We start from the raw sequence: 25,920 nt of genomic DNA, 5'->3' as shown, positions 1-25,920 counted from the left end.
GGCCCCCCCCGTATTGCGCCAACGAAGCACAAGACACCATACGACAGTCAACGCTCAGCATGCGCACGCCAAACAGAAATCAGGAGCCTCCTTAGACTGCGTGGGGGTGGTCCTTCCCACCCCCCAAACACGGCCAACAAAGTACACCGGAGAAACCGTCACTGTGTAGCTCAGCTCACACCACAGATTAAGGACTTTGCTCCTGGCTCAGCCACCATGGGTAAAACGGATAAGTCACAGCACAAGCTTAACTTCGACGCAGGCCCAGCACCTAAGGCCCCCAGATCAGAAAGTCTCCCTGAATCTCCATCAAACCTCCCAGACGAGGAGCACCCTAAACAGCTGGACATCCGGAAAATACTGATGGACCTGAAGGCTGGGATAGGTGGGCTAGACAACAAAATAGACACTATCATCCAAAGTGGACCTCCTCCAACACCGCCTAGACAAACACAGCCACAGGCTTGACAGTGTTGAACAAAGAGTCTCAGACCTCAATGATGGTACATCAGCACTCATGACAAGAGTCTCCACATTAGAAGGTCAAATGAAAACAGTCCTGGTGAAAAACGAGTACCTGGAAGGACGCTCCAGACGGAATAACATCAGGGCGATCGGCATTAGAGAACAGCTACAAATTAAAATGTAGGAACACATGTAGAAAACATGCACAGAACTTTTCGGACCCACTGCGCAATCCCAATTGTTTGTGGTGGAGAGAGCCCACCAAATCCCGTCCTCCAAACCCATTCCAGGAGCACCACCTTGACCTATTATAGCCAAGCTCTTAAGCTATAAAGATAGGGACACGATTTTGAGAATGGTGAGGGAGAAAGGCAAACTCCAATACGACGGGGACGAAATTCAGTTCGATCTGGACTTTTCTCCTTCAGTCCAAGCCCAGAGAAAATCCTTCACCCACATGAAGCATAGATTACGCGACAACCAAATCACCTATTCGATGCTCTTCCCGGCAAAGCTACGCATTCAATACGATGGGAGCACACACTTCTTCAATTCCCCCGATGAAACCACGCTGTTCCTGGATAGGCAGGGTTGCAAACCTGCAAACAGAAACCCCGGACCGTCAAGAAGGGAAAGAATGGGAAGAATACGGACTTGAGCATCAGCACCGGCCTGAACCCAAGTGGAAATACGCCATCAGAACAACAGCAGCAATCGGAAAGCGGGAGCCCGACTCTTGGAAGGACACCCGCGCCCCTTGCACAGCATGTGTGCAGTATATGTTGGGGGGGTTCCAAAAGAACAAGTTGGGGGTTGTTTGTGTAAGGAAGAAAGTTCTTTTGTAGTTATTCAAATTTCGTGCCACCCACTGCCACCTGAATCGAAGAAAGTCTCACACAGCACTGGTATACTACTCAGAGGGACACAAATCACGAGAAATCAGCTGCTGCCCCCTCCTGCAGGCACCTAAAAAAGTATCACCAAAGCAATTCAAGTTAGCGTCCTAGAACATAAGAAGTGGCAATCACCCAGCCAAGTCTATGAAGATTCTGTAACTCCTCAGACGACATAAGATAGAGGTGGCAATGATCCAGGAGACTCATCTCCTCCCCCATAATGAACACCTCTGGGCCCAAAATTGGGTTGGTCATCGATATTTCTCCTCCTACTCCTCATACGCCAGAGGAGTGGTGATCCTCATCCACCCGACACTGTTTTCGCCTGACCAAAACTGAGAAAGACGAAGAGGGAAGAGCACTCCTGGTGCAGGGAATCGTGGCAGGAGAAGTGGTATTTGTCAACTCCTACGCCCCCAAAACAGACGGCGCAAATAATTTCGACTGGATACTGTCTCGGCTAACACAAGTAGGCAATGCAACTATAATCTGGGGAGGCGACCTAAATACACACCTCGACCCGCAGAAAGATAAATCTCAGACAACATCAGCGAACCCATCCAAGGCTAGTTTACAAGTACAAGAGATCTACAAAGCGTTCGACCTAATAGACATCTGGAGGCACCAAAACTGGGGAAAGAGACAAAACCTACCACTCAAGCACCCACAATACAAGCTCACGCATCGACTACTTGCTAGTCACTTCCCACAGTAAGTGGCAATGGGGTCCCTGCCATATACTCCCCTAAACATTCTCCGACCATGCTACAGTAACACTAGAATGTAACGCACCAGACAGCATCCCGAGGCCACCCCACTGGTGCTTCAAACCTGGAGCACTTGCTGATCAAGTATTCGCAACACAGCTACAAGATGAAATCACTGCCTTCATCGAAATCTATCAAGACTCAGTCAAATCTGCAGGTACATTGTGGGAATCACTTAAATGCTACATAAGAGGTGCGTGTTTAGCCAAAGAAAATGGCATTTTGAAACTCATCGGCCGCGAACTAAATTCCAGCGAAATTCATCTGAAATCCCTAGAAAATCAACAACGCTCCATAAATGACAATCACATACAAGCAGAGTTAAAAAAGCAACTCCTCAATTTCAGGTCCCTAGCAGAGCGCAAACTAAAATTTCTAGGGCACAGACACAAAATCAGACAGTACGGCGAGGGTCAGAAACCCAGAGCCCTCCTGGCAAGTGAGTGGAAGCGCCCCCAAGTTAGCACGATCCTCCCCGCAATGGGAGACAATAATGGACACTCCCGCAATGGGAATAAGGCCAAGACAGAGTGCGGGTGAGCGTAAGTGGGAGTTTATCAAAAGAATATGGCATGCAAAGAACTCTGCAACCTCCGAGAGCGCTCTGCCTGACAATCGCAAAGGCAGGCGTATTTCTAATACAAAAAACGTCATCAGAACCTACACACTATAGGGGGCACAAGTTAATTGGGATTGGGTGGCGTCGACTAACTATAGGTGTTGCTGCAGCGTGGTTGGTCCGGGTGGGAGGACGTCACTGGTCAGCCTCGTGGGTTGGGTTGGGCCTGGCAGGCCGGCTTGAGGTCATCCGGGCGGTGTTGGTACGCTGGGGCAGCCTGTGACAAAGATGAATACCTTCCCTGACTTGGGTGCTCTAAATCATGCACATTGCAGTTACTTAAAGCCCAATATCTAACTTCTACAATAAATCTTTCAATCAATACAACACAGGAGGAATGCACCTTGTGAGGGGTCTGGTGGTCATCTATGGGATTTACCGGTGTTCTGACGTCTGGTATTTCAGGTCGAGGGGCTGGGCTCTGGGGGCTTGGGCCGGGTGGTACATGTTTTATTACTACGTTAGAGGCTACTATGAAGGGGGGCTCTGTGTCTTGTCCCATTGTCGGGGGTAGTGTTTGTGCGGGGTCAGACTTATTGGGATGGTCTGGGGGATTGTGGGATTTACGAGAGGGTGCTGGTAGATCAGTGGATTCAAACGTGAGTTTATTACCGTGCTGTAAATAACACAGGTGGCGGCCGGTGGCCTTGGATGCTGTGTTGGGGCCTCTGCCTCTCTGAAGCGGTTCCAGCTTGGTCGGGGGGAGGTGGGGGAGCACGGCACAGGCCTTAGCTTTTTTCTACTTGGCAGGCTTCGTAGGGTGGGAGGGAGAATGGCCTTGCACATATTCACAAAAGGTATTTTCCTCGTGTGTTGCCTAATTTTGAATACAAAACTTTTATATCATTTGTCTTATTTAAACTACTGTACCATACATATATACTTCGAGTTCATTAAACATTTCGTTAATATATTCAGTCCGAGTACCTTTTTGTTACCTCACATTATATTCACTACAGTGTTTGATTATTTTATGTACATTAGACGTTCCATGAGGTAGTTCTAGGTTATGGCCTACAGAGATTGATACTCGCCGCTATGGGTGATTAAGAAAACATATACGAGTTCAGGTTTCTACATAAAATTGAAAGAACACTTATACAGATAAAGGTTATACGTTTCGTCGACATCTTTCTCTGTGGTTATAGCAGCATTAGTCCAGACCTGGGGTGACATCATATAAACGTTACATCTTTATGGTTGATTCACAGTTTACAGAATCTGTTTAAACAGAGGTAGTTCGTTAATACCAATACTTGAATTATTTTCTACTTTCTTCAGATAGTGATGCTCCAGTTTCTTCCCCGTCGCCCCGGCCTCGCGGACCAGGTCATGCGGGGTGCAGTATTACATTGTGAACGATGAAATGTTACAGTGTTAGCATCTCGGGTTAGCTCATACCCGGCTTTCTCATGGGAACGCGCTCGCAGCGGATCTACCATGGTGCTACGGCGGCAGGGATGCTTGGAAAGCCCTCCAAAGGTGGGGGCCGCGCTACAGTGCGCTGAACTCACGCCATCTTTGCTGGGCAAGAAGGCTTCTAGGCCTGTCTAAACTTTAGTGTGTGTGAATGATGGATACGTGGGGGCAATGTCATCGGCGGGCAAGCCCTCCTCCACCTGGGCCCGGGTGGCATGAGGGGACGCTCGGCGAGCCATGGTCCTCACCTGGGGAGAATAATGCAGGAGAGGGGGGCCTTAAAGGCCTGTCCTCCCCTACACAAGTCTGATAGCAGCAGACAGGAAGCCCACAAAAGTGGAAAGAATACCGTTCCCCACAAGGAGATATAGTACATAAAGAGGACGAAATAGTCGAGGTGTCCAAGTGTTTTACCAGAAACTGTATAGCGCCAACCACCCATCTGACAGAGGCACAGAGGCGATCCGCAAAATACCTTAACGACACCGAGTTGTACTGGGTGGAGAGGGAACTCAGAGAGCCCCTAAATGACCCTATCTCTGTGGAGGAGATCCAAGAAGCAATAAAGAGCCTACCCACCTCCAAACCCCTCTGGCCCGATGGTTTAATAGGGGAATAATACAAATACTTCTCACACGTCATAGCTCCACTCCTCCTAGACGTCTGCGAAGAAGCGATAGAGTCCGGCATTCTCCCCCAAACACTAAGGGAAGCTAACAATCCTTCTGCATAAAAAAGACAAACCCCCTGAAGAGTGCAAATCCTACCGACCAATCTCTAATAAACCTAGATAACAAAATTTTGGCAAAAATATTGGCAAACAGATTACTCCCACTAATGCCTGCACTGGCTCTCGCAGACCAAGCAGGCTTCATACCCGGGCGCAACACAACGTTTGGGATACGCAGATTGTTTGGAGTGATAGCAGCCCTGGACCCCGATCAACAAGCAATAGCGGTGCTGCTGGATGCCTTTGATTCCGTCGAGTGGCCCTTCCTGTTCGCAGTGCTGCAGCGTCTCGGAAACCAGTATATTAAATTGGTCTCTCTCCTCTATAACCAGCCTCAATCAGCGATCACCTTAGGGACAACAAAATCCGCACACAACACTCCAACGCGGTACCAGACAGGGATGCCCATTATCCGCCCTAATCTTCGCATTAGTGGCAGCCAGCCTTCGAGAGCAGCAAATCCAAAGACGCCTCAACAGTGGTCCTCATAAATTAATAATATCCCTCTATGCCGACGACATCGTCCTCGGCGTGAAGAACCCCAGCAAAAACCTCAACCCTATCATGCATGAAATAATAAAGTTTGGAGCGGTGTCAGGGCTAAAAATCAACCACTCCAAGTGAATAATATTTCCCCTGAATGTCAACACCAGGCCATTTATGGATGACTAAAACTTCAGATGGGAAAAGGCCCATGTCCGATATTTGGGGATCCAGATGTCTCTGAATCACCATGAAATATTCAGAGACAACTATGAAAGCGCACTTAAATCACTGCGGGAAAAGGTGAACAGGTGGAAATCTCTCCCTCTTACCATATGGGGGAAGGACGTCCCTAGTGAAAATGGTAATCCTCCCCAAACTCCTTTACCTGTTCTCTAACATTCCAACCCTGTTGCCACGTCGCTTTCTGGGAACTGTGAGGAGCTTGGTGCTGGACCTAGTCTGGCCGGGCAATCCAGTGAGGGTAGCATACTCATCCCTCACTTTGCTGGTGACCAAAGGTGGCCTTGCACTGCCTGACATGGAAAGATACTACTGGGCAGCCCAAGCCCAGTTCTTCAGCCACTGGTATGCAACTCAGTTCATTAAGCCACATGTGCAGGTCGAGCGAGCCCTGGCCTCACCAAACCTGTTGAGAGCCGTGATCATTAGTAAACAAGCAGTACCACACACAACACTGAACATAGTACAATCCATGTATATAATCTTGCGGAAAATGGCCCAAAAGTACAATATACAGATTAGATACTCGCCTCTCCTACCCATTAAGTTTATCCCAGGTGTACCTCTCACTGCCGAGAGTGTTCCTACAATGGGAGGACAAATGCAAAATTACTACACTTGGTGAACTGTTCGATCAAGAAACTTTTATAACGCCCCAACAGGCAAAGAGAAAGGCAGCACCACTTCGCTGGATAGATTTATCTACTTCAGATTATGTTATGCTCTACAAGAACTCATACCCTCGTTCCCACAACCACCACCAACATGGCAACTATTACACAGTGTGATACAGGCACAAGGAGAGGGAAAAACTGGTATCATCCATATATAGAGCCCTTTCAACCGACATATCACAGACGAACCCGAGAACAAAAGAAAGATGGGAAAAATCGCTACAAACATCAATACCAGACAAAGAATGGGACTACATATTACGTCAAACACAAAACGTGGCACTTAACTCACGCTTCAAGCAAATTCACTTCAACTACTTACATCAAACATACTACACACCCCAAAAAAGGAACAGGCACCACCCAGAACTGAACGCTACATGCGACATGTGCGGCACACAAGCAGCCGATTTCATTCATCTTGCTTGGAGCTGCCCAGCAGTGACCAAGTTCTGGACTGAGGTGCTCCACGAAATCGAAGCAATAATAGGCGAGGAGATAAGACCTGACCCCAAAATAGCACTACTAGGGATGACAAAAACCCTGGCCCCACCGTCTAGGAAACTGGCAAACATACTACTGGTACTGGCTCGCAGAAGGATAGCCATGTCATGGGGTCGGGCCCAGCCCCCCACACGAGCGAAATGGCAGAAAGATGTCCTCTACTGCCAAGAAGTAGAAACAGTTTATAAGAACACTGCCCCTACACGCGAGGCCCCCAGACATATGGGACCCCTATGTATCATATCTGCTCTCCAGCGCCGATTCTCCCGCTCCATCACCTAAACCAACTCAAGCAGGAACACAAGCAAACTGGGGTCGAGCACCAAGACTCTAATCACAGTGACTGATGAACTGCAATAAATATGCAGGGGGGCGGGGACTGGGGGTCTGGGTGGGGGGGGCGGGGAAGGGGTATTGGCGCAAGTTATACAGCCACAGTTTGGGCTGGTCATGTAAACATGTAAACCAGTAAATGCAAAAATAAAGTTTAATTTAAAAAAATTTAAAATTCAAGTAATTGTGGTACCACGTGTAACTGTATATATTTGCCATTGTAGATTAACCGAGCGCAAAGTGAGTTATTGTGATTGTGTATATAAAACTTTGAACCGTAATTATATAAAGACAGTGTGTGGACGTTCCATTGTGGGTGCTTGGGGACTACACTGTACTTAAGAACCAGCCCACATCACCTCCCGAGAGCTAAGCCTTGATTTCTCGACCACGATACCAATATAGAGAAACTTGGCTGGGGTACTCTGTGCCTCTCCTCTTCCATATAGAGAACAGGAGTACAGACTCCCCTGTCCAGTGCTTTACAGTAACATCCTAAGAGGTGGAGCAGAGATTAGAAAATCGGGTAGCAAAGGATTGACAGAGGTGAAGAGAGAACAATCTCCAACAACCAGAACAGGAATTTTCAGATCGCCCCAGTCAGCCCAAAAAAAGGAAGAGTTGGTGACCGGAGGAACTAGCCAGGGTCAGGGAGACGGAGATCGGAGCAGTAGGGGAAATCTCAAGAGGAGGACTGTTGGCTATCTTCAGTGACCCACCAATTTAAAACACATTATGCCCAAATCAGTCTTGGGGTGCCGGATCACAGAAAGCACTCAGACAGAGAGGAGTTTGGTCACCCTAAAGCCTACAGCTCCAGGAAGGGATGAGTCAACCCCTCTAACTGTACACACCCGGAAAGCCTTGCAGTGGAGGAGACGGGGAGGTTCTTGGATTGAAATATAACCTTATCTGATCTAGAAAGGACCATCCGGACCTTTATTTTGCTTGGAAAGATACCATTTTCATTTAAGTTGGCCATTCTTTTAACAGATCCACCAAATGAAAGCAAGGGAACTACATCTCGTCTTGGTTTGCTTCTTGGTGCCAGGCAGGACCTTGGGACAGTACAAACACACAAATACACAGGTCTTTTAAGAGCAGAGTGAAGGAAGGCTTGAATCTTGTTGAAGTTGTATTGACTTGTGAATTGCCAATTAGCTGCATCCAATACCAGTTGATAATTAGGTACAATGCATACTCCTGACACTAAAAGGTACAGTTTCTTGATAAAGTATTAAAAAATGAATACTTGAGAGTTTTTGAGAAGAGTACCAATTTAGTAAATGTGTATTAGTGGTCCATTTACAGGAAACAGCAAAAACACCTATTGGGGACCAACATGAAGTCCCATTCTAGAGTTTGAGAAGTGGGGTGAGGAACCTGGGTGTGACCAACCACTCCAGGATGTCACCCCCAGACAGGGTATAATACAGAGTATCCCGGAGGAACTCTCCCTATGACCAGTATTGAGGTTAGTGAAGGCAATGTGACACCAAGGCAGAAAGAAAGACTTACTTAACATGCTAGTTCAAGGCACCTACAAACACAATGAACAATGGCAACATGCAATCAGAAAACAGACAAGGAAGCATGACCAGTATGGACACATGGCCTGCAGTGTGTGCCCCACTCTATCAGGCTCAGTAATGGCAGCCAAGTCTGAAAGCTTAATGTAAGGAGGGAAGATCGAATGCCCACAAAGGAGGGGGCCACGGCAGAATCAAGGAGTCTCCATGATGGGGCTGCCCGATTCAAAGATAGTGGATGTAAAGTTTATAGCTTCAGCTGGCAAATCTCTACGGCATCCATTGAGGATTAGTGCATACACATCAACAATGATTTTGGGGGCAGGGCTGAACACCAAACCCAACACCCAAACAGATCATGGTCAACATTATCCAACGGAGTGGAGTCTGCCTTTTAGCAAAGTGGGGGAGTTTGTAAGCTAGGTGACTGGAGCTGGAGAAAGCAAGGAGGCAAGACATTCCTAAAAGAAGGATGGAAGGCGAGGAATTTGATGAAGGGAGGGGGGGCCTGTACCCCCAGAGCCTAAAGGAGGTTAGGAAGGTGATGGCCAGTAAGATTCAAAAAGAAAACCCACAACGAAGCAAAGGTAGGCATGTGTGTGTAGGGGGCCTAGAGGTGCAAGGCAGAACTAGCTCCAGTTTACCCACCTTTACTCCATTCAAATGGGCAAATACTGCCAACAAAATTAAACTGGGAAGATAAAACACTCAGCAAAAAATAATTTAGGAACCTGCTCCTTGCTTTCACCAACATAACTTGACGGATATGTTCAGATCTGAGGTAGCAGCATAACATTGCCATAGGAAGGTGCTATATTATTTCGGGATCAGAAGAGTACCTTTAAGGTAAAACGATCTTTTAATTTGGATGAATTACTAGGTGACAAATATTATGGACCGCAAAAAGAAAGATCGGTTTCGGAGTTGTATTTGTAGTCACCTAAAAATACTCCCACGGTAGATAACATTTACTTTGATTCTCCCAAAATAATTTCACTCGAATTTCTCCATTTTTTTTTTTAAACCTGGAGCACTGCGTGGGGCCCAAGCCTACAACACCCAGTGAAACTGGTGGGTAAGAGACAGGCTAGCTGCGACCCCTAATGCGGCTCCGATGGGACTGGAAAGCCCACCGAGAGGCAATAAGGAATGCATGCTAGCAGCAGAGGAAAAGAACTCAGGAGCAACTGTCTCGTTTGGCCCCCTCATTCTCGAGTGGGTTTGCAGTTGCCCCCTCACCCCTAAGGGCAGTCATCCGAAGGGGAGACTAACCACCACTCAATGACTTTTACGGAAGTTTCAAAACCCAAGTGACTATGTTGCCCCCTCTACTGGAGCTACCCAGACTACAAACCGTTGAACTTCACCTCTTGGCAGGGGTCAAGTCCTAAAAATTAAAGTGTGGGGACTCATCAACAAATATAATGGGATGTGACGTCGCCAGAAATTAGCATAGAGGTGAAATATGCACATTTAATTAAATTGACTTTGCATAACCACCCAAATTTCACAGGACGAAAGGCATTTGCCCTTCAGAAAATCAACACACAAAACAGAGGATATGTTCTTCTAATAGTGACGTTAAAAAGGTGTGCATGTTTAAACTCCAAGAACAAATACAAATGTTTTCCCTGCGACTGACAGTTCTGAAATATTTCACCTTTAGTTGTTAGTTATTTTTCATCAGGTTATATAGTGCAGTGGTGAAGTGTCCAGCCTACAAATCGGACAACTGTGGTTTGATTCCTGAGTTCAGGTCATCTTTAATGCATACATTCAAAGAAGATATTCATATGTTTATCATTTTAGCTGGGGGTCGGGGGTGGGGGGGGGGGGGAACTGTCCCCCGCGTGTACCCTCGACTTGAGCCCTGGCAATCACCCCAACAGAGCCTTACGAACATTCCTACACACGTTTAGTTTTCTTTGCCATTACTTTCCAAGTAGTATCACGCTTTACCTTTACTCCATCCTTGGTGTATTCCCCACGACACCACGTTAACCTTGTTCTATCCGCTCTGCGTCCCGCTACGCGGTGACGCAGGGCATCTAAATAAAAGCCCCGCCCCTTGCGGAGAGGAGCCAGTTCCGGGGCAGAGAAACCAACTACGTGTGTGTGTGTCATTAGCTCCCGCTGGAGCTGCGCCACTGAGGCCTACCTCCGCAGCCTCTCACATCCTGTCCCCCGGCCACTGCAGTGCCGGGACAGGATACAACACTGGCGGGAAGGGACGCGAGACCCAAGACACGTGTACAACGCACCATCAGCTGTCTGCTGCAGTAGCGACACCTACAATTTTTGGAAACCCGGTGGGGGCGGGTGGGGCACACACAAAACCCCTCCCACCCAAAAAAAAACAAAAAAAAATTATATATATATATATATATATATATATATATATATATATATATATATATATTATTTTTTTCTTCTTTTTCTTCCATGAACTGCCAATTTGACCCCTGATATCTAGGGATCAGAAGAAACATGCGGCACAATGCTGGAAGGCCCCACACGTGGCAAGTACGGATATCGTAGCAACCAGGCATTTTCAAGCACCTGGGACAAGGCAGCAGACCCATCCATGCCCAACACGTGAATTCACATGCAAAGGAGTCTACAGACCCCTGCAGCTACGCACCAAGGTGAGGCAGAAGACCCTGTGAAAGGAAAGTGAGGCCCTGCCATGGCGACCGGCACTTCCAGGCCCGGCACGCCAACTAGACTTACTGCAAATCTATCGGTGTCCACACCGCAAGCCCACCCACAAGGTGGCTCCTCTGTGATGATACATCCGTTTGACCCATTTACTGATCCATCGTCAGTTGGCCCCCGGTGGCAACTATGGATCCAAAAATTTGAAATGGCTATGGAATGTAAGGATATCACTACCGCCAGAAAAATGAGATCACACCTGTTGCTAAATGTGGGGGATGAAGTGCTACGTATTTTTAACTCGCTAACCATCGATGATGGCCAGGACATTTACCGGAAAGTGAAGGATACCTTGACGGCCCATTTTCTCCCACAACTGAATCCTGATTACGAAACATTTATATTCTGTACCACCATTCAAGCAGAAGAGGAGACCTTAGATGCATACAACACCGGACTCAGAAAACTGGCAATATCCTGCGAGTTCATGGACATTGAGAAAGAAATTCGGAGACAGCTCATTAATGGCATCCAATCAAAAAAACTGATGAAGATGGTCCTGAGTGAAAAAGGTATTTCATTAACACGCATTCTTGAATTGGGTCGTCAAAGGGAGCTAGCACAGGCCAGGGCAGCTCACATGGGCACTACACTTCAAAAACTACAGCCTGCCCTCACGACAGCCATGGTAGCCCAAGTCACAAATCGACAATCAACGAGGGATGACACTGGTGGAAACTACACGCATGCCAGATGGCAGCCACGAATCCCGGGGCCCATGGAATGCGGATGGTGTGGTTGACCGCGACATGGACGGCGGAACTGCCCGGCACAAGCGACTACATGCAGCGCATGTGGCAGGAAGGACCACTATCCCAAAGTGTGCCGGTCGTCAGGCGCCTAACAAACACTGCAAACTGCCCAAGAGAAGGGTGGGGGCAAGAAAAAAAACAGGCTAGTGCCAGACGAGTGGAGACAACAAATTCCTTGACTGAGGAAGAAGGGGAATGGCACGACCGGGGACCAACAGGAGTCCGTCAAGGAACAGTGGGAAAAAGGGAGAAAAGCCTACCTGGTGTCAGCACTTAACCATGGACATGCCACGCCAAGGAAAGGACTCAGGAGACGCAAATGCCAGGTCACAATCCAAAACCATCAAATGTGGATGACCATAGACACGGGGGCATCCGTGAGCGTCATGCCCATGAGCACATTTCAGATGCTGCAGCCACAACCGAACCTGAAGGAAACAGACACTCTGCTGTTTGCATATGGGTGCAAGAAACCTTTACCCGTGGTCGGCAGGTTCCGCACCACCCTCAGCCACGGCGAAACCATGTTACTGTCCAAGATTTACGTGGTGAACGCTGGCATCGAATGTCTCCTGAGCGATGATGCGGCAGAAGACTTGGGTCTGGTGAATTTTATCTGCGAAGTGAAGGACTCACAAGAAGTTGAGCAGCTCCTAGGAAAATATCCCAACCTGCTAAAAGGGATAGGATGTTTAAAAGGAAAGTCGATCAGACTCCACATTGATGAGTCGGTCCAGCCAAAAGCCGTAAAAAACAGGAGGACCCCATTCCACATGCGAGAACAAGTGGAAAAAGCTCAGCGCGCTGGAGAAGGCTGGCATAATAGAAGTAACAGGACCCAAGCCATGGGTTTCCCCGATGGTGGTCACAAAAAAAAAAAAACAGCCTGGCAAAGTTCGAATCTGTATAGACATGAGTCTACCGAACGCCGCCATCAAGCGGGAACGCCACATTACGCCAACACTGGACAAAATCGTGGCCGACCTCACCGGGTCAAATATATTCTCTAAAGTGGACCTAAAAGCAGGCTATCATCAGCTGAAGTTACACAGGGAATCCAGAGACATAACCACTTTTTCAACACACATTGGTCTGCGAAGATACAAGCGCCTGAGTTTTGGGATCTCCTCAGCTGCCAAGGTGTTTCAACAGACGATTCAAGAGGTCATCCGGGGCATACCAGGTGTCCTAAATGTGAGTGATGACATCCTGATCCATGCCAACGGCAGAGAGGAACACATGAAGAGGCTGCACATGGCAGCCTATAAGGGGCAGGACTAACCATTCACAAAGAGAAATGTGAATTCCTCAAAACCAAAATATCCTTTTTTGGCTACACATTCAGCAGTACCGGCATTTCACTGGACCCCCAGAAGGTCACAGATATCCAGGCCGCCAGTCCACCCACCACGCCGACCAAAGTGCGCAGTTTCTTGAGGATGGCCCCATACTGCGGGAGATTCATCCGAAATTTGGCTACACTGTCGGAACCCCTTGGAGAATTTACCAAGGTCAACACAAAGTGGGAATGGGGGCAGGATTGCCAGGAGGCTTTTGAAAACATCAAAGAGTCACTGTCAACAGACACCAAAATGGCGTACTATTACACTACGCTCCCAACGGAACTATATGTGGATGCCAGCCCCGTAGGCCTAGGGGCCATCCTCACACAGGTGGCAAAAGAGGGTGAGCAAAGGCCAATTGCATATGCGTCCAGAGCCCCCACTCTGACAGAGCAACGGTATTCTCACATTGAGAAGGAGGCGATAGCCGTTTTATGGGGATGACGCCATTTCCATCTTTACCTATATGGCAGGAGGTTCACAACATATACAGACCACAAACCATTACTGCCCATTTTCATGGGCACGTCCTCCCACCCGCCAGCAAGAATTGCCAAATGGCTATTAGACCTCCAACAATACAACTTGAAACTGGTCTATCAGCCAGGAAGCGGAAATCCAGCAGATTTTCTTTCAAGGCTTCCTCGAGCGGCGACTCAACAGGAAATTCAGGTAGCAGAGGAGACAGAGGAACATATATGCCAGGTGGTGTGCACCATGAGACCAAAGGCCGTCAGCATTGACAACATCGCAGAAGAAACACACTAAGACCCGTGCTGCAACCTGGTAAAGGACACTTATTTCAGGGGAATGGAAGTCATTCATGAAGGACACCCACAACAGGAAGCAAAGGCGTTCCTCACAGGGATGTTCACCATACGGCAGGACCTATCCATCACGCAACAGGGGAAATCGAATCATCATCCCACAAAGCCTCCAGGACAGAATAGTGGCATTACCACATGAGGGCCACCAAGGAATGGCACGGACAAAAGCTTGCATCCGGCATAGAGTGTGGTTCCTGCAATAGACGAGAAAGTCGAGAGACTGATCAACACCTGTCTACCATGCCAAATTACCGGAGCGCCACATGACCCAGAGCCGATCCAATCGGCGGTGCAAGGACTTGGCAGATGGGACGCAATAAGCATTGACTTTTGCAAGCTGCAAAAAGGCCTCTACCTCCTAGCGGCCATTGACGACCACTCCTGATAACCAGAAATCGAGATTGTAAACTCCACGGCAGCGGAGGTGGTTATCCCTGCGATGGAAAAAATTTTTGCGACGCACAGACTACCCACAAGAATCAAGAGTGACCATGGCCCACCATTCCAAGGGGAGGAGTTTAAGCAATGCCTGCAAGAACTTAACATACGTTACCACCACATTATGCCAAGGTGGCCACAGACGAATGGGGACGTGGAATGATATATGAGGACACTCAACAAGGTCCTGAGGCTATCAAGAGCAAATGCTAGTCCGTGGCAAGTTGATCTGTATCGGTTTTTGCGAAACTATAGGGTCACACCTCACAGCACGACTGGCGTCCCGCCGGCAGACCTGATGTTTGGCACAGTCATAAAGTCTTCCATAACGCACCACCCCAGCAGAATCCCGGACAGGATTGATGTTAGGCAGAAACCTGTGCAGTTCCCTTAGGGACCACTGCAAAAGATTTAGGACTACAGGTGGTTGGTAGTAAACCCAATTGGTAGCAGACTGTACCACCCATATTTACCTGATAGCTGTAGCTGAGCAGTCAGACTTCTCTCAAGATGAGTTAGGCAGTATATAGAGTATACACAATGGGTACAGAGACACAGTAGCCCAAGCAAACACTGACCAGAGCTTTGGTGTAAAAGTATATAATTATTTATTTAAAGACACACTTGTAAATTACATTAGCACAAAAAGAGGAAAGTAAATTCAACACACAGTCACTATTATATATATACAACCCTGATTACTTATTAGACAAGTCTTAGTGTGAAACGACTTATTTTCAGACAGAGGTGAGCGCTTAACATAAGATGGCACTCTAATAAGTTATTTTAAAAATAGAGGAAAAAGGCAGAGTTATGCAAGCAGACATCTCAATACTTTTCAAATAACCACAGTGAGGCAGGTTAGGCAAAGTCTACTGGAGAGCAAGGAAGTTCAAATGCCAGGCCCACTCTTAGAGAGACCAAGCGAAATGTGTCCAGGATCACACAGTGGGGTTATGCCCAAAGAGTCTCGGTAAATAGTTAACAAAAGATTGAGATCAAGTCAGGAAAAGTTACTTAACAGGTCCCAGGCTAACCCAGGTTAGAAAGTCGAGGATTTACCGTCACCCTGAACGATCTGTCGCAAGGGAAGCCAGGCGGGACACAGTACCTGAAAATGGGAAGAACGCTCCAGCGGGGGCAGTTGTTCCTGGCAGTGGGTGCAAGTCGGTGTTTCGTCCAGAGGAAGAGGAGGTCTCGACGTGGAGGAAAGCTGGAGGTCGTTGCGCTGCCAGGGAAGAAACCAGACGCAGAGTTTCCCGGTTACAAGGTACCACCCTTTTTCTTCGCGGTAGTGGTAAACTGTGTTATTCTGGTTGCTGGGGTGCTTGGCACGGGCAAGGCGGCCACGAGATGGTCCTGGAAGGTGAAAAGACGGGCAAACTGGTTATCCCCACCAGTCACAGGAAGAAGACTCTCCGGGCTGGAGATCTCCTCTGTCGTTAGGAAAAGTGGTGAGACGGGTCAGCAGGGCTCCACCGGTGGTGTCGTCGTTGCAGGTCGGCTCGGCTTCTCCCTCCTCAGATTCTTTAGGTCCTGTGGCGACTTCTGAAGTTCCAGTCCCCAAAGCCCTGCTTTTGTGCAGAAAACCCCCAGTCATTCAGCCTAGCTGTCACTCAAACATGCTAAGTGGTGAGCCGGGCGGCTCACCACTTGGGCCAATCACAAAAGAGTGCGACTTGAGTTGCCGAGGAAACTCAGTCCTGGGTGCCTAAACCCCCTTCCACACCCCCTGTGGTACCCAGACAGTGGCACCACTTTTGGAGGCTTCTGTGGAGAAGCCCGCCAAAAAGTGGAACAAAGGGCTCGACTTGGGTTGTAGTCACAGAAGCGAACACAAACGCCATTTTGGAACCAAGTTTCGGCAAAAAATACCAAGCAGTGAATTTATATTCATTTAATAAACCGGCGGTATGTTGGAGGCTATTTTAAAAAGTGGTAGTCTCGAACAATGGGAAAATCCCATAGGGATATATTCGCGGTCGAATATAAAAAGTAGTATCCACTGCCACCAGCCAAAACTCGGTCGGGGGAACTGGACAGTGCCCCCTCGAACAACAGACCCCAGGGCAATCAAATTGCCCCGACCAGTATGTCCACAATATGATGGTTTGTACTGGTTCTGTTCACAATTTGAGACTAGTAAAGCCAATGGTTACTTTACATGCCCTGGGAGACAGTAGTCAGTCCCAGGGTATGGAGTCTATGGTTGGGGGTCTCTACGACACCCCTGGGTTGCTGCACGGAGGGTGCTGTGTAACCCATGTATCAAAACACATGAAGCCCTATGGGGTAAAGGACCCCACAGCCCAAAAAACACATACAAAGTCAAAGGAACACCTCAAATCATGTCTAAGAGTGGGAGGAAAAGAGTCTCACTCTTAGCAGGAGAAAAAATGAACCCCAAAAATCCAGCAAAGCTGCTGGGGACTCACTAGGTTTGGGAAATTAGCCTTTACAGAGAATTCTCCCTCACACTCGCCCCCCCAGACTAAGGGACAGGAGGATTTAATCCACTCCTGGATGAATCTCATACCATACATCCTAGAGAGACCATCAGCATTTTGATGGTGACACCCTGACAAGTGCTCAATGGTGAAATCAAACCCTTGCAGGCAGATTGACCATCTCAATAGTTTTGGATTTTCCCCTTTCATTTGCATCAACCATCTCAAGGGTTGGTGGTCAGTCTGAATGACAAAAGTAGAACCATACAAGTATGGCCTAAACTTCTTCAGTGCCCACACAATAGCAAAACATTCTCTTTCGATAGTTGCCCACCTTGTCTCAGGATCCTTCAGCTTTCTGCTGATGAAGCAAATGGGGTGCTCCCTACCTTTCTCATCCAGTTGGCTAAGGACGGCACCCATACCTACATTAGAAGCATCTGTCTGCACAATGTAAGTTTGGTGGTAGTCAGGAGCTCTCAATACTGGTGCTTGACAAAGAGCGTTCTTCAGGTTTTCAAAGGCCTGATTGCATTCCTCATTCCATTTGACCTTCTTGGGGAATTTTGGAGAGGAGATTACATTCAGTGGAGAAGCTATGGTCCCATAGTTCTCAATGAAATTCCCGTAATACCCAGTGAGGCCTAGGAAGGCTCTCACCTGGGTTTGAGTAGTAGGTGTTGTCCAATTTTGCACAGCTTCAATCTTACTGAGCAAAGGCCTTATTTCTCCACCTCCTACCTCATGCCCAAGGTAGACCACCTTACTCTGACCAATTTGGCATTTACTTGCCTTTATGGCCAGATTGGCCTGTCCAAGAGCCTGCAAAACATGTCCTAGGGGGTTAAGCTCTTCCCAGGATTGGCTGAATACTGCAATATCATCCAAGTATGCCATGCAGAATTCCTCCATCCCAGCCAGAACCTGATTTACCATCCTTTGGAATGTCGCAGGTGCATTTTTCAATCCAAAAGGCATAACGTTAAATTGGTATAAGCCAACTGGGGTAGAAAATGCAGTCTTCTCCTTGGCATGGTCGGTCAGGGCTATTTGCCAATAGCCTGACGGAAGGTCAGATGTGCTGAGGAACTTGGCTGAACCAAGTCTATCCACCAACTCATCTGTTCTTGGCAAAGGGTGGGCATCAGTCTTGGTGACTGCATTAAGAGCTCTATAGTCCACACAGAATCTCAACTCTTTGGATCCTGCCTTTGGTACTAACAACTGGGCTAGACCATGGACTAGTAGAGGGCTCTATTACCCCGAGATCAAGCATCTTCTTGACCTCCCCTTTGATGTGGGTCCTTACATTTTCTGACCTTCTATATCCTCTGCTTTTGACTGGCAGACAGTCACCAGTGAGTATATCACGCTGTCCCCAAGGGGTCAAGCCTGGTGAAAGTGAGAACAGAGGCGCAAACTGATTTAACATGGCTTTGCACTCTTCTTGTTGCTCAGGTGTCAGATTTGAAGAGAGATTTACTCCTTCAATCTTTTCGTCCAAGGGTAAGCCTTGAGGAGATCAGGGAGAGCTTCACTCTCTGCTTCCTCTTCCGTTGAAGCTAGGAGCAAGGCTCCTACTTCAGGCCTGGAGACATATGCCTTTAGTGGATTGGTGTGGAAGACTCTGGGAGCCTCCTTGGGATTGCCCAAGTCCACCAGATCGTTTACCTCTCCAAGTTTACCCACAACCTTGAAGGGTCCCATCCATTTATCTTGCAAGGCCCTCTGCCTTGTTGGGATCATAACTAGAACTAGCTGGTCTTGATTGAACTCAACCATGTTAGCCTTTTGCTCGTGCCAATGTTTGACCAAAGCTTGTCCAGCTTTCAGGTGATCACTTGCTTCTGCCATCATTTGTGACATTCTCCTCCGGAGACCTATCACATAGTCACTCTGACTGGCTTGGGGGAAGGAGCACTCTCCAACCCCTCCTTAATCAGGGCCAATGGACCTCTGACTGGTTGGCCATAGAGAAGTTCAAAGGGAGAATAACCTACTCCCTCCTGAGGGACTTCTCTATAAGCAAAGACGACATGGCAATAGAAGGTCCCGCTTTCTTTTAAGGGGATCCTCTAAAGCACCTATCATGCTCTTCATGGTTCTGTTGAACCTTTCTACTAACCCATTTGTCTGAGGGTGGTAGGCGGTAGAGAACTTGTAACGCCACAGGTTTTCCACATGGCCATGGCACATGGTAAAATGTGACCCCCCGTCAGAGATTACTTCCTTAGGAAACCCAACCCTGGTAAAAATAACAAGGTGGGCCTTAGCCACAGCCTGAGCTGTAACAGGCCTCATAGGAATTGCCTCAGGGTACCTAGTAGCATGGTCTATTACAACAAGGATAAACCTGTTGCCCGAGGAGGTTGGGGGATCAAGGGGACAACAATGTCAATCCCTACCCTCTCAAATGTGACTCCCACAACTGGGAGAGGCACTAAAGGTGCCACATTCTTGGACCCCAACCTTACCAGAAGTCTGGCAGGTATTGCAGCTCTTGCAAAACTTATCTACCTCAGCCCCCATCTTTGGCCAATAAAAGTAGAGTGAGAGCCTTTCCTTGGTCTTCTTGAAACTCAAGTGACCAGCCAAAGGAATCTCATGGGCCAGTTGCAAGAACGGTTGTCTGTTTTCTTGAGGTACTACAAGCCGCTTGTAGTCTCCAGGTGCAGACTCAGTTGGTTCACCTTAGAAGAGGCCATGTTCCCAGTGTAACCTATACTTTCCAGGCTCTTGCCCATCAGCCTGAGAAGCTGCCTGTTGGCGAAGACCTTCCAGAGTTGGACATTCTCTGTCCCTTACTGAAGTCTGCCCTGTTGGGTCCACCTTCTGCCAGTAAAGACTACAGCTCCGGATGGTCAACAGTATCCAGATCTCCAATGAGTTCTTGGCCTTCCACTAGCTCTTCTTCAGAGTCTAGCTCCACCATACAGGGCTGTACCTCCCTCAGCTGGAGGGGGAGTTACAGGTGTAACTTTGGACAACCTAGGGGAAGTCCTTGTTGGAAGCACTGGGGTGCTTGCTGTTGGCTGTTTCTTGGAAGTCTTGGGTTTCCCCTTTGCTTCTTTTTGTTCAGTTATAGCAGGTTGTAACTCCAGTGGAGTAGGAGTGATATCTTTCTTCATCATCTTCTTGGGAGTACCTCTCAGGGTCCTCTCCCTTGCAGGTCTGGTGAGCTCCTGTAACCTTTTACTAGGAGGTCTGGGGGTATGTGACACTACTCCAAGAGTTTTCAGGTCATTAACCAACAGAACGCTTCCTGGTACCTCACTTTGTATGCTGACAGGTATCTTCACAGTCATGTCATTACACTGGATGAGAACTGGTAATTGGGGAAGCATATGCACAGGCCCTCCAGCTAACTTGGTGAGGCGTTTGGGTGCCTTAGCAACATCCTCAGCCTGAAAAAAAGATTAATCCACCACAGTTATGCTGGCCCCAGTGTCCCTAATGGCAGGAGTCTCCTGACCATTCACCTGGACACTGTCCTTATAATACTCTTTAGTATTATCTGGGATAGAGTTATAGACATCTAGATTCTGTTGTTCCCACAGACCCAGAGACACTAAAGAAACACTGGCTGAGACTCCAATGGGTTCATCAGCCAGTAGTAGAAAGATTCCACTTGCCATTTGTACTTCCTCCTCTGGAGCGAAGGCTAGGGAGACAAGCTGGACCGCTGAAGGTTTACCCTTACATCTGGGATCTCCTTTCACATGGTCAGGCGAGCCACAAACATGGCATTTACCAAATGCTTTCTGGAATGGTGGCTTGCTCTGATCTCCTTCTGGTTTACCACCAGAGGGTACACTACTCTGATTTGGTTTCCCTTGTGGCTTACCCTTATTCTGTTTGGGGCCCTCTTTGGGATTGGAATTATTAGAATTCTCGTTGGAGTCCTTTTTTGGCTGTTTACCCTCATCCTTTTTCAGAGTTACCCCAGAGTCCTTGTGAGTAGCCCTGTTGGCAACCCACAAGTCAGCAGCCTTAGCTAGTTTCTTGGAATCTAATTCCTTTGAATCAGCCAAGTGCTGTCTGAGCTCAGGAGAGAAGGCATCATAAATTGACTCCAACATCACAAGATTCTTCATTCCCTCATACGGGTTCACTTTGTAACCCTTAATCCATCCCTCTAAGTTCTTCAAACTTTCACTCACCCAGGTAGCCCAAGGGGTACCATCATGCTTTTTGAGGGTCCTAAACCTCTTAAGGTACTGGGAAGGGGTTTTCCAAAATCTAGCTAGCAAAGCTAGCTTCACACATGCATAATCCTTTTTATCCTCCCCCAACTCCATTCCCACATCAGTTGCAACGGGGGGAGCCTAGAGAACAACCAGGAAAGTAACTCATTTCCTGTAATGTTCTGGAAGCCCATGATTATATTCGAACAAACTCAACCAATCCAACACATCCAACTTAGGCTCATACATACCCACCAACTCCTTAGGCATCCGGGGTCTTTTGGCACTGGAACTCCTAGAGGATTCGGAGAGAGAAGCACTTTCCACAGACAATTTTTTCATTTCTAGCTCATGGTTGAGCTCCATTTCTCTGAGCCTTAGTTCTTGGTGCTGTTCTGATTGAACACTAATTCTTTTGAATTCTAATTCAAGCTTCATTTTTTCTAGTTCCATATATTGAGGATTAAGTGTGGGACCTGGTAAAGGTCCAGTAGGGACAGCTGGCAGGGCAGGTAGAGGCCCAGGGGAGACAACTACATCATCTTCCCCCTCCTCTTCTGCCTCAAAGTTATCAATACTAGCATTCATATCAATATCATTGCTGTTATCTACAGTTGCTGGAGTGGTAGGTTCCTCTGAACCACCATCCAGACTTTGGTTTGCTAACAACCTTTCTATTAGCTCCATTTTCTTGCCCTTAGTCAGGAGGTTCTTATGCTTACAGAGAACTCTTAAACAATCAGCAGTTTTTGTAGCAAGGGACTCTCGACTATAACTTTCCATAGTTGACAGGTTTAGAAAATAACTTCTTTGCGCTAAGCTTTGTGGTTAGTTGCACGAAGGTATCTATAAGCACACTAAAATGTATACTCAATACAAATCCCACCGCTGTACACCAGTGTTAGGCAGAAACCTGTAGTCCTAAATCTTTTGCAGTGGTCCCTAAGGGAACTGCACAGGTTTCTGCCTAACAATTGACAATGAGCGAACAGAAGAAAGGAGAACTGCAGCCAATGTGCACGTGAGTGCCAAGAGAAGGGTGAAACAATCCAACCACCGGTGGGTGACCAGGTGGTCATGCTGCGGAATCTGACGAAATCCAAGTTGGACTCTCGCTATGAGGCCGTCCCATGGACCATCAGTAAGAGACAAGGAACCATGATAACCGTACAAAGAGGACACCGACAAGTGACACGAAATGCGTCGTGGTTCAAGGCCATGCCAAGTGACCTATAGACCGACAGGGACTGTCCCCAAGAAGACGACCACCTGCCGAGTGATGGAGAACTTGAGCACCCGCATGGCGGAGAAGAAGCGGATGACAGAATGTGGGAGCTGTGGAATGAACCAGAAATGGGTGAGCCGGACACTGAAGGTGAGACACCCAATGAGACAGTGGGGCCCAGTTCCAGGGGTGGGGGATATGGTTTGAGAAGTGCCACCAACTCGGCTCAAGGACTATGTGTGGTGATCAGCCCCACGAGGACTCTAATAAGGGGAAGCACCGGTTTGTAGTTTAAGTATTCGCAAATGTATGTGACATGTATTGTTATTGATTTAAGTTAAAATAAAGGAGGACTGTTGTATCCGCCCTGCGTCCCGCTACGCGGTGACGCAGGGCGTCTAAATAAAAGCCTCGCCCCTCACGGAGAGGAGCCAGTTCCGGGGCAGAGAAACCGGGGGGGGGTGTGTGTGGTGTGTGTGGTGTGTGGGGGTGTGTGTGTGTGTGTGTGTGTGTGTGTGTGAGATTAGCTCCCGCTGGAGCTGCGCCACTGAGGCCTACCTCCGCGGCCTCGCACATCCTGTCCCCCGGCCGCCGCAGTGCCGGGACAGGATACAACAAACCTGTCAATTGTAACTAGAGTCCGGTCTGTATCCCCAGTCCCCCGTAGCAGGACGTGCACCACAATTTAGTGCCTCGTGGCACTATAGAGCCGCTGCCCGGTTTATCAAGGTGACAGTCCACTTTTGTCCATGGATTTTGCAGTGCTACACACAAAGGGGATTCCCTTTACGAGAAAGATAGTTTTGGGAAAGTATGATGGCGTTTGTGTACCAAGATGGTGCAGCGCGGATTGGTTCCAGAGAGTGTGTGCCAGAGTGTACCATGGGTAAGCAGGGCACGCTCAGCCAGACGCCAACTAGTAAGCCTGCTCCCAACGCACTGCTGAATTCTACAGAATCACCGAGACAAAAAAAAAAAAAAAAAAGAAGAGCGAGCTAAAAGAATAGTTTGGGCTTCACACCCTTCAAATTGCATCATTCGGTTAACTGCCGTGGAGTGGCGCCCTTTATGTTGGTCCACACATTTGAAATTCATGGATGTCCGTTGCGCTGTCCTTACTGCACTCACTTTCTCAGAGGACAATACTCCACTGTATTGTTAAGGAAGCCCAAGGCAGGGAGAGCTTTGGGGCTTTCACAGGCCGTCTGTTGCCATTCACTTGGAACCAAGACTACACAAAGGATTATGGCAGTTTCCGAAGCCTCTACAGGTAAGCGATCTCCTTTAAATAAAAAGTGAATTATCCTTTAATGAGACAATACGCCATTGGCTTTGCGTTTGTTGGGCCCGAGATCACAAAAACAGAAAACAAAAAGGCATCCTCTAGTTGACCATCTAATAAGAGACTTCAGTCTGGGGCATTGAAAACCCCCACCTGTTTCTCTGCAATCACACCCTAGTACATGTGCACAGCACCCTACATTTCACAGAATGGCTAGAACATTTTAAGTAAAAGTATTGATGTGTGAAAAGGTGGTTAATCACTAAAATATGAATATATTTAACCATTACGTAGTTGATCAAATGTACATCACAGGTTTGTCAAGTGTCCATGCTAAAGTACAGTCTAGGAGGCAGTGAAGACTAGTTCAGTTATATGAGCCAACATGCAGGCACATTGCGAAATGTTAAACATTCAGGATTGAAATTAAATTCCAACTATTTGAGAATAGGCAGCCTCCAAATTAGGCAACCGTTTTTTTAATTAATGACATTACCTGCAAAAGCCATACACACGTGATCATCAAGAGCGCAAATCTTTCTCACAGTTCTTTCTTCCTGAAGTTTTGCAACAGACTTCTTTTCTACTCCCAGTAGAACGATGTCTTTGCCACGGATTCCAACCTATAAAACAAAGTATTCAATTAGACGATCACAGGTTAAACTCTCTGAAAGTGTCCTACACACCACATAGGCACAGTAAATGGACAAGATTCGTCACTGCTTCAGGTCTCGCTATCCACTCATCATCTACTCCATGTCTCGCTATGTTCTCAAAGGTCGGCCACTGGGTGACAGGTGCTTTTCCCTGTAGCTAGTGATTACAATTAGACTTCTAGTAACGGTAAGACAGGGCTTCCCTTTCCTTACCAACTGGTAGTAACGCTTGAGCAATCTCGCCTTCGGTAATATTGCCAGTGAACCGTTGCAAATGTCGAGCAGGAGCAACTGGGAGCCAGTAGAGATGAAGGACCGATCCATTGGAGGTTTAGTTTAGGTCGAGATCTTTTTGGGAAAACCCGAGTGCAGGCCCATTGAGAGGTTGCTGGATTCAGAGCTCGCGGCTTAGGCAGGTTCAGATCTCCATGGCCCAGTTAGCCGTCTGTATACCTCAATCCCAGTGCCCTTAACTCTTGCGGCTGATGAACAGAGCTGATCAGTTCCAGCAAGAGTTCTGAGCAACAGTGGTCAAGGCTTGAGATAAATGCAGGGACTAATAGTCCATAGTCCCCACCCATGTAAAGCTTGGCCCAGTAACAGAGTTCCTGGGACTGGCTTGGTTATCAGGAGGGTTCCCAGCAGAAAATGTAATTCTAATAAGTGTCTGCCATGTCCAAACTAAGTAGAGCCGCCACTTTTATGGGAAATGGGGGCAAAGGTGAAAATCCAGGCACTAGTCATAGGGTTGCATTAATTTTGGTGCCTTCATATCTGTGGGGGATGCATTATCCAAGCTTTGTGGGCTTCCTCTCAGCCTAACTACATTTTTGTCATCAGCCTTTAATCCAGGCACTATTAATCCGCATAGAGAAACTAAAAACTTTTATTAATAAAGGTCCATATCAGTAAAAATCGCATATTGATCTACAACAGGAGAAAAACATTTTACCTTATTTCCAAAAGTGCATAGTAGTTCATAAGAAACTCTAGATCAAGGTAAAGGCTAAGGGGTAATAAGATCACGTGACTGTGTGGTATCATTAGAACACTTAAAGACTCTGACTGAGGTGGAACATGGTTATTTGCACACAAACAAGTTCGTATGAAGGAATAGCGGGTTGCTTATCACTCCAAAATGGACCAGCAGGTAAATAAGTGTCAGAATGAAGGAGTAACAAAATATGCAAACCAGTAGTATAATGGATGGATTCTACAAGACTCACTAGGTCTCTGGGTGTATATTTACAGCATCATTATGACAACCACAATTCCTGCATTGCAATCAGTTTATCCTCCACTGGTTGGTTATCTTTTCCTCTTTCACTACTTAGGTCGTTTGGCTTCTGGGTAATTGCCATCTTCAACAGGCCTTGCGGTACCACACTG

General features: G+C 47.5%; 1 protein-coding gene across 5 annotated transcripts in view; it reads right to left on the bottom strand.

Annotated features, from left to right (window-relative positions):
- The window catches only part of PSMA8 (proteasome 20S subunit alpha 8), a 418,402-nt gene that overhangs the window by 271,116 nt on the left and 121,366 nt on the right, over window positions 1–25,920 (bottom strand). For all 5 annotated transcript variants that reach the window (XM_069620937.1, XM_069620939.1, XM_069620938.1 and 2 more), the window contains exon 2: window positions 24,372–24,498. In XM_069620937.1, the coding sequence (XP_069477038.1) occupies window positions 24,372–24,498 (127 nt within the window). The remainder of the gene's footprint in view (window positions 1–24,371; window positions 24,499–25,920) is intronic.

The sequence above is a fragment of the Ambystoma mexicanum genome, chromosome 5q (genome assembly GCF_040938575.1).
Source record: "Ambystoma mexicanum isolate Mex_15411 chromosome 5q, UKY_AmexF1_1, whole genome shotgun sequence".
Taxonomy (NCBI): Eukaryota; Metazoa; Chordata; class Amphibia; order Caudata; family Ambystomatidae; genus Ambystoma; species Ambystoma mexicanum.
The sequence above is the reverse complement of the archived record's forward strand: the minus strand, read 5'-3'. Positions and strand labels throughout refer to the sequence as shown.